Source organism: Acipenser ruthenus, chromosome 44 (genome assembly GCF_902713425.1).
Source record: "Acipenser ruthenus chromosome 44, fAciRut3.2 maternal haplotype, whole genome shotgun sequence".
Taxonomy (NCBI): domain Eukaryota; kingdom Metazoa; phylum Chordata; class Actinopteri; order Acipenseriformes; family Acipenseridae; genus Acipenser; species Acipenser ruthenus.
The window spans coordinates 450,652-460,000 of record NC_081232.1 but is presented as its reverse complement, the minus strand read 5'-3'; the positions used below and the strand labels follow the sequence as shown (position 1 = coordinate 460,000).

The 9,349-nt window shown below is 43.3% G+C and overlaps 1 protein-coding gene across 1 annotated transcript in view; it reads left to right on the top strand.

The window, feature by feature from the left end:
* LOC131696833 (antigen WC1.1-like) overlaps nucleotides 1-8,906 on the top strand; it is a 21,322-nt gene extending 12,416 nt beyond the window's left edge. The window contains exons 4-15 of the mRNA XM_059012224.1: nucleotides 974-1,279; nucleotides 1,810-2,124; nucleotides 2,681-2,992; nucleotides 3,392-3,700; nucleotides 4,158-4,466; nucleotides 4,864-4,935; nucleotides 5,128-5,451; nucleotides 5,764-5,901; nucleotides 6,297-6,401; nucleotides 6,841-6,909; nucleotides 7,450-7,515; nucleotides 8,360-8,906. Of these exons, the coding sequence (XP_058868207.1) occupies nucleotides 974-1,279; nucleotides 1,810-2,124; nucleotides 2,681-2,992; nucleotides 3,392-3,700; nucleotides 4,158-4,466; nucleotides 4,864-4,935; nucleotides 5,128-5,451; nucleotides 5,764-5,901; nucleotides 6,297-6,401; nucleotides 6,841-6,909; nucleotides 7,450-7,515; nucleotides 8,360-8,475 (2,441 nt within the window). The 3' untranslated portion in view covers nucleotides 8,476-8,906. The remainder of the gene's footprint in view (nucleotides 1-973; nucleotides 1,280-1,809; nucleotides 2,125-2,680; nucleotides 2,993-3,391; nucleotides 3,701-4,157; nucleotides 4,467-4,863; nucleotides 4,936-5,127; nucleotides 5,452-5,763; nucleotides 5,902-6,296; nucleotides 6,402-6,840; nucleotides 6,910-7,449; nucleotides 7,516-8,359) is intronic.
* Nucleotides 8,907-9,349: the final 443 nt, after the last annotated feature.

The window sequence follows — 9,349 nt, the reverse complement described above, 5'->3', positions numbered from 1 at the left end:
GAATATCCTTATTGTGTTTAAGATAGTGACCTGTGCTAAAAGCTGGTACGTGTACTAACGAACAGTGAAAGAAAGCATGGTAAGAAACAGAGCTGATAATGAACCATCACATGAAAATAAATGATTTCTGATCACAGTGTGGCACCTGGACCTGACAGTGAGCATACAGCAACACAACCCTGACCATTCAAAACAAATGACAAAACTATTATAGCAATTCAGATCATAACTTCTTTACACAGAAACGCAATATATAATCAGAGAATGGCAATAAATTTAATTCTGATATGGCATGGACCCCAGGAGAGGTGTTCCCGTACATTGTGGCTTGATAAACAGCATTCCATATCATTCATGACATCATATCGCAGGGACAACTCGAAAAATACTTCCTCCCCAGAGCACCCAACCTGGAAATCAGTGTCTGTATTGTACATTTTTAAACAGGTAAATGCATGCTTTAATCCTTCTCCACGTGACACTATCACGTTCAAATGTGCTTTTGCATGTTGATACAGTGTGTGGTGCTCTACACTTGTATTGATTCAGAGGGAGATACCCTCAAGGGAAAGATGAGGGTGGAGTGAGGAAGTTGCACATTTCAAAAAGCATCAGATGCAATGCATTAGTAAATATGTGAAGCATACATTGCCTTGTTAATATTGCATATAAAACAATAATGTTTCTAGAGGGGAGTTGTATATTTTGAATATATCATTTCTGTTTCTGTTCAACACAGGAAACATAGTAATGAGTTTGCTGTTGATAAGTATCATGTTCAGTATAATGTTGTTGGCTTATTTACCAGTACCTAACATTTTATTGAATTCATCAACACAGACTGTTTTGAGTTAAAGCTTTGTGAAAGGCTCCATACTGCCATTGACATATGGGGAATGTCCCAGCAATAGTAAACCAATACAAGCACCTTAAAAACTCTGCACAGCTTGATGACCTCCATGTATTTCACCAGAGAAAACAGCTAAGATAATTGGTGCACCATGCCAAGGCCGTTTGGAAGTGAGCCGCGTTGGAGTCTACGGCACAGTGTGTTCCAAGTCTTTTGACTCCAGAGATGCAGATGTTGTCTGTAGAGAACTGGAGTGTGGCATTTCCAAAGCTGTGTTGTCTGGAGCTGACCCTGGAGACAGTACAACCCCGATATGGACAAACGAGATCCTGTGCCAGGGCAATGAAACATATCTAGTCTACTGCCAAACCGCAGAGACTGAGCAGCAAAACTGCACACATGCACACGACGTGAGCATCGTCTGTTCTGGTAGGCATTATGAACGCTTTTTAAACATTCTTGTTAGTGTGCTTCACAGGCATGCAAGTGCCTCCGCTATTTATTTCCATTTCACACAAAGTGATGTGTTCTAATACATTTGCACATAACTTCGTTTTAAAGCATAACCTAGCATGCTGATGGAACATACTCAGTCTGGCAATACAATTTACATGCATGGTACTATTAGCTCCCATAGTAATATATTAACTGTTGGAAAAATAATATATGCTTATTTTAGTTTGTATGGCACACTATACATATATTGATTTAATGGTTGTTGGGATTTCCATTGATACACATGAAAATAATATTATACATCTCATATGAGACACAAATCAATCACTGTGGAAATTCCAGTCATCAAGTTAAACTAACAACAACACTCTAACCTGAGGACAAGTTTGATCATCCAGAACCCATCTTCTCACCCAAACATCACAACATCACATCTTTTATACAATGAAATGAACTTCTACTTGTACAACTGTACCCCGTTCATACCCCTGTCCTGCATGCAGGATACACTGAGGCCAGGCTGGTCAATGGCAGTGACCGGTGTTCTGGTCGAGTGGAGCTGAAGTACGACAGCCAATGGGGCACAGTCTGCGATCAGAACTGGGACTTGAGGGATGCCACAGTTCTCTGCCAGCAGCTGGATTGTGGGTATGCTGTTACTGCCCCAGGACAGGGCCAGTTTGGGGAAGGCAGTGGTCCTGTCCTGACCGATATATTCGACTGTGAAGGCACCGAGACTGAGTTATGGAAGTGTCCCATCTCTACGCAGGGACGCAGTACATGCGCTGATCGTAGTGATGCAGGAGTTATCTGTGAAGGTCAGTCGTAGTCATTGCTTTAGCAAAGATTACAATTGAATGCATTCCTTTATAACCCTTTACATGGAACCAGTGCTCTCCTTTAGATGCCCTGAAAAAAAAATAATCTACCTCTGTAATCAGCATGTTTTTTTGTAGATGCATACAAAATAAATAAATAAATACACATAGATAGAGAGAGAGAGAGAGAGAGAGAGAGAGAGAGAGAGAGAGAGAGAGAGAGAGAGAGAGAGAGAGAGACATTCTTGTATTTTATTCTCACATAAAACTAGTCACTGCTTAAACAATATGCCCCTAAAATCTTTGAATTTTAATAGGACTTAGACATTTTAAAAATAAAATAAAATATTCTTGTATCCTTGTATCTGATCAGGTATGTACTAGCTTTACATTGTATGATTATTGTACCTGCCCAGTTAATATATCAGCTCCACATTGTGTGATTATTATACCTGCCCAGTTCATGTATCAGCTCCACACTGTGTGATTATTTTACCTGCCCAGTTCATGTATCAGCTCCACACTGTGTGATTGTATCTCTGGTTCCTTGCTCCAGCTCATGCTGGTGCAGTCAGGCTGCTTGGTGGATCAGGGCACTGTGGAGGCCGGGTGGAAGTTTACTACAACAGGACGTGGGGGAGAGTTCTCCTCGACTCCTGGAGCAGCACAGAGGCCTCGGTGGTGTGCAGAGAGCTGGGCTGCGGCTCTGTGATCTCAGCCTCTAACGCCTCTCGATACGGGAGGGATCACAGTGGCGTGTGTCTCACAGGTATCCTCTGCAGCGGGAACGAGACCCACCTGAGGAACTGCAGCCATCCACAGCCAATCCCCTGCAACACCAGTAACAGTGTGGCCGTGCTCTGCTCTGGTGAGTACAACACAGCACAGCATAGAGGGTGAATAACATTGCATATGTACTGAATCCGTTTTGACTTGCTGTTTTCATTTCACATTGGTTGTGCTTTAGGGCTCTTGTGAAGTTTAGCATTTTAATGCCACTTCATGGTACTTCAAGTCTTAGTTTAAACTCACTCACATAGTCAGCGCTCACTTATCTGACCCCTCCCTTCACATACAGTACCAAGAGACCAACAAACGAGATGAATGGCTCAACAAATTCCAATAGTCACTCACATAGCTCTGAGACTGTATTACTGTGCTGCATTGAACTGATTTTAGATGCTTGACTCTGATTCTAGATGCCTGACAGTGATTCTAGATGCCTGAGTCTGATTCTAGATGCCTGGCTCTGATTCTTCTCCTCCAGATCACATGGCTCTCAGGCTGGTTGGGGGAGGAGGTGACTGTGCTGGGAGGGTGGAGGTTTATCACAGCGGCTCCTGGGGGACGGTCTGCGATGACTCCTGGGACCTGGCAGACGCGGAGGTGGTGTGCAAGCAGCTCCAGTGCGGGGCGGCCCTCAATGCCACAGCCTCCTTCGGACAGGGAACCGGACCCATCTGGCTGGACGAGCTGCGCTGTCAGGGAAACGAATCAGCTCTGTGGGAGTGTGCCTCGGGAGGGTGGGGGCAGCACGACTGCCAACACAAGGAGGATGCGGGGGTCATGTGTTCAGGTACAGGGCTGCAGTAACAAACTATCACTACAGCTTAACCAGTGTGGACTGAGCAGGGCTGTGTTCAGGGCTGCAGTAACAAACTATCACTACAGCTTAACCAGTGTGGACTGAGCAGGGCTGTGTTCAGGGCTGCAGTAACACACTCTCACTACAGCTTAACCAGTGTGGACTGAGCAGGGCTGTGTTCAGGGCTCCAAAATCACTGATTGCCAAAGGGGGCAACTGTGCAACTAGAAAACATATTATGTTTTCATATATTTAACCTCTGCCCAGATTTAATTTATTTCCAGTTTTTGCATAATTAGGTATGCTTTTTCTATGGGGCATGTGCCTTTTTTGGAAACTATGTTATCTATCAAGTGAAGCTGTTCAAACCTATTCATTCATGTGATAGATTCATTTGAGTCTGCAGTACGCATTGTCAGGCTGACATTTCTCCGTTGTTTCTCAACAGGGTTCAAGCAGCTTAGACTGGTTAGTCCCGAGTTCGACTGTGCTGGACGACCAGAGGTTTTTTACAACGGAACCTGGGGTATTGTCTGCGGCAATGGGATGAAAGGGATCACTGCTACAGTCATGTGTCTCCAGCTGAACTGCGGAGAGAGCGGATCTATTAAAACTCGGTCTGAAAAGAGCCCTGGTCTCAAATGGCTTGATAATATTCAATGCAAAAAGCACGACACCTCACTGTGGCAGTGTTCTTCATCGCCTTGGGGGCCGGAGGACTGTGAGGACGGGGATGTGGTGGACATTGTTTGCTCAGGTAAAGTCTTCCTTCTGTTCATTTAAAAGACATCCTTTTTATAGTGCAGATGATTGCAGCAGGGATAGCAATAAGGCTCCCATGTCATAGCAGTTTGATCCATTCCTGGTTTTACTAGACAGACATGCCTGAGGTTGTTACCTATAAACTGGGGCTAACCAAACTCATAGTAAAACCTGGAACGGGTGAAACTGCTATGCAATAGGAGTCTTATTGCTGTCCCTGTTGCACACAATCTATAGATGCGCATTGAACTGTAACTCTGACATGATGAAGATTCTCCTAACTCTTGGTGATTTTAAATGTCCATCTTCCAATAAGGAAGTATTGCATTTTACAAATATTTTCCGCAGAATGATCTCAAAGAATGTGCACGATTGTTCTTTGTTTTGAACAGGTAAACGGGAAAAAACTACAACCAACAGCTCAAAAACTTGTACCGAAGACCCCACCCAAGAGCTCTGCTTTGGTAAGTTCACAGTGTCAGAAATCTTCAATTACAGCCATCCTGAGCTGAAAAGACTTTGAAACGCAAGCATATCAGTACTCTACACTTTCACTGACAGTATATCAGTCTTTCTATATCAGTACACTGCAGTTTCACTGACAGTATATCAGTGTTTCTATATCAGTACACTGCAGTTTCCCTGTTGCATTGCAGAGCCAGCAGCACTGCGGCTGGCTGGAGGCTCCAGTCGCTGCTCTGGACGGGTGGAGCTGCAGTACGGGGGCTCCTGGGGGACAGTCTGCGATGACTCCTGGGACCTGAAGGATGCCCAGGTTGTGTGCAGGCAGCTGGGCTGTGGGGCAGCGGTGAGTCCAGTGGCAGAGGCTGAGTTTGGAGAAGGGGTTGGTACCATCTGGCTGGACGAGGTGAACTGCAGGGGCAGCGAGCTCCATCTATGGGACTGCCGGCACTCTCTTCTGGGACACAGCGACTGCAAACACAAGGAGGATGCAGGGGTTATCTGTGCAGGGGATTCAGGTAATGTGTGGCTGCATTTTCTTGATTCAGCAACTGCTGGTGAGCTGGAGAGCAGCAAGAGATGGGAATCTGAGCACACACTCAGTGGTTTCTAATTAGTTATCCAGATGGTATTTTTAATATTCATTTACAGTAAGAGTGTAAACAGCAATCACGTGAGATGTATGTGCTTATTACTGAAAATATGTGTTGTTGTTTTTTACACAGCAGAAAGCACACATAGCAAGTGACTTTGTGTGCTCCCTAGGCATTGAGAGAGACTCTCCTACATTAGCACACAGCCTTTAACTGCTTACTCCCCCTCTCAATCAGGTCCCCCCAAGCCCAGGCAGATTCCTCCGAGTGACCAGTTCTTTCCAGTGGTTGCCTGCATCATACTGGGAGCTCTGCTGTTTGTGGTCTTCATCCTCTTTGGAGGACAGCTAGTGAAGAACAGGCTGCTGAGGAGAGGTATTCAAGATGTTATAGAATTGCATGCAAGTCACCCCGTGCACAGAACATCCCTGCAGGATTCTAAAGGGGTTTGGACGAGAAGGAATGTGAAGGAATGTGTGTCTACTTCATGTGCTGTGTGTGTTTAATTTAAAACATACCACTGCTCTCTCCCACAATAGAGAGGTTACTGAAGACTCTGTTAAATTAAATGAGACTCGTTTAACACAAATACCCCTCCCCATGGGAGACTAGGTTCTATGAAGGAAGAGAGAAGAACACATTCCCTAAGTTGCAGAGGAGCTAATTATTTTTAAGCTTAAGATGGAAGACGTGTGATTTACTAATGCTACTGGTGAAAGAAAGAAAGCCATGCATCTCTCTTGTAATGAACTTCTCGTTGCATACTCTAGGGATTGCTGAGATGAATCTCGCTGCTTCCCACTTCAATGAGCCACTCTATGAGGAGATTGAGTACAAACTGGCCAGGCAGGGAATCTACAGCTCCCACGGGAGTGGTGAGTACGGAGGTGGAGAGGGGGATGTTAGGCTCAAGTGATAACCTGTCAGGTATGGACAGGACTGCATTTCTACATTCACAAGAGGGAACTCCATTCAAACAGTCGGATTGAAACTTGCTGTTACCCACCCCTGGCAATCACTGAATCATTGTATTCGTATAATGTTTGTAGTTGAATTGAACTGTTTATTTAAAAACCTTTGGTTACAGTGGGAAATGTTAAGGGATTTCATCCTGGATGTTTATTTAGTATGATCTAAAACACTTAAAGACTAGATTTTGTGCTTTTAAATGAGCCCCCCCCCCCCAGTAGCGGTGAATGGTGTGCTAACAAGGGACGAGCCTTGATGGGCTGAATGGCCTTTTCTAGTTCCCAGTCTTTTCTTGTTCTGATTTGCTGTTGTGGATGCGGCTGAACCAATCCCTCTTCTTTCCAGGGAGTTTCCTTGCAGATGATGATCTGCCCTATGATGATGTGGACGATACAGCAGGAAGCCTCACTGCAGGTAAGTCAGTAGGAATATATATACAATTCAAGCAGGCGATGTTTGAAAACTCCACCTTCATTTTGTAAAAATGAAAAAGACAGAATCAAACAATCTCGTGGTACATTGACTTCTGTGCGTGTTAATGCTGATGGTGCTGTTTGTTCAGTAACTTGTTCACAGTGTGTCTTCATAAAGTGTATTCAAATCCTCCTGGCTTTGTTACAGAAGAGAGCACAGTGCCTGTGTTATTATTATGTTATGCTGAAAGTAATCAGTCTGCATCCAGTTCTTTGATTTCTACAACTTATCAATCAACCCAGAGACATATTTCCTGGTGGATTGAATTGGAACAGAGATGAAATATGCTTTAAATGATGACATTCAAAGTCATTTACCAGAGATTAGGGACCTCATATTGACCAATCAGGTTAAAGGAAATCTCTGATCCATTTTCTAAATTCCATTTGAGCCTCCCTGCATGTTTGTGTATCTCAATCCTGCACACCACTTCTGTCCAGACATTCTGCTAATCCAGGTATCATTGATGTCTCTTTGCAGGCAGCCTGCCTTCTGGTAACCTGCCGTATGATGATGTAGGGTACAGTGATGGGAACTCAATGGCAGGTGAGAGACACGCTGAGCTAATCCGACCCACAGACATGCAGCATAGACTTCATTGCAATTTGATTAGACAGCTATTGTCAATATGAAATCTACACATTTAACTGTTGAAAGTAATGCACCAAGTTTACACATACTTCACTATCAAACTTCCCTTCCTCCACCAATATCCACTTAGAAACAAACATAACCACACTACTTTTCTGTAGGTTTCTCACTCCTAAATCCTTTATTTTTAACAATGGCAATATACAGCAGTGTGCAGCTTTACTAGAAGACCTCCAGATCTGTCATGTATAGCCTTTATATACCAACCTGCATGGAAACCTCTGGGGGTGAGAATATAAGAGCAATAGGCACTCGTGTAAAAATGTTAGACCGCTTTGTGATTAATTAGGCATCTTAAACAACTTCTAAAAAGTCTCATCCATTTTATCATCTGTGGCTGTGTGTTCCTTTTCTCTTGCTATCTGAAATGAATTAAACAATCGCTAACTTGCCTATTTTGCCCATTTTTAAGATTTTCATTTCCAGTGGTTTCATTTCATATGCACAACAAATCAAAACTACAGAAGCACTGGGATGTTCTAACACATTTTCACACTGCTGTATCACAAGTACAAAATAACACTTAACAACAGAGTACTGATAATAAGTTCTGACACCTATTCAGTCTATAATTACTAATGGGATTTCATACTCTTTGGACTCTCAGCGTTTACAGCTTCTGAGCATCCTGATGGTGTTCGCACGTTACACTAAGCATTGGGAAAGAGCTTTTCATCTCAACTGGGCTCTCCTGATTAATAAAGGTACATAAATAATTCCATGACACTGTCTCTGGCAGGTTCGGAGAATGCCCTGGCTGTTCTACCCACTGCAGAACCCCCCGCCCCTGAAGATACTGTCTATGATGATCTCTACAATGAATCTGCAAGCCTTGAGGAAACAGAGAGGGAGTGATGCTGTTAAGACATGGTGTGTGTGTTTGGGGGGTCTCTTATTGTACAAACCATTCGGACAAGACAACTGCAAAGAGAAACGGTGCAAATACAAGAGATACACCCACCACACAATGTGTTCTCTTATTACAAAGCACACAGATGAGCATCATACTCAGAACACAGCCTTTTCTTTATTTGAAGTATTGCACTCCTTTATGGTGTGTAACGCTCCAGTCTGGGGAATGGGAGTGGATGCTGGAAACACTGGTCCAGTTTGTTTTAGTTTATTATTCCCATGATTTAAATGCAGAACCCAGCGAGGTCATCAAAGCAAGACTGAAGTTAGTCTTCACTGAACTGAAGGTACTGCAGTAGCTTGTAAGTGCGAGTTCTGTTTGATTTTGGTATTAGTCTACAGTGGTCTGAGCACATCTGTACACTGAAATGCTGACTAATCTGTTGCAGAGTTCAGTCTTGTGTATGTGATTTGTATATAATCTGCAGTCCATACACTGTATATTATGGTACTGGTAGAATAACAGACACAATGCTGATGCCCTTTAAATGAATGTAACTTTAACAACAACTCCGGATGAACCTTATTTGTGCTGCTTATGCCACATAGTGGACCTGCACAGTGCTGACTTGTCTGCTTGTGCTGGAATACTATATCTTATACTGCACTGAATATCTTATTTTAACCTTAGTTTTTAAGCTTAGTTTTTGCAGTCGTTATGCTAATCATTTATGCATTGCTCTAGTTTTTTGTTGGTGTTTTGCAAATCAGAATCTTTTGAATGTATTTCTTTTTAATGCCAATAAAGTCTGTTTCTCTCACTAATTCATGAAGTCTGCATTCTCGATTTCCTCTTGCTATTCACCAATGCCAGATA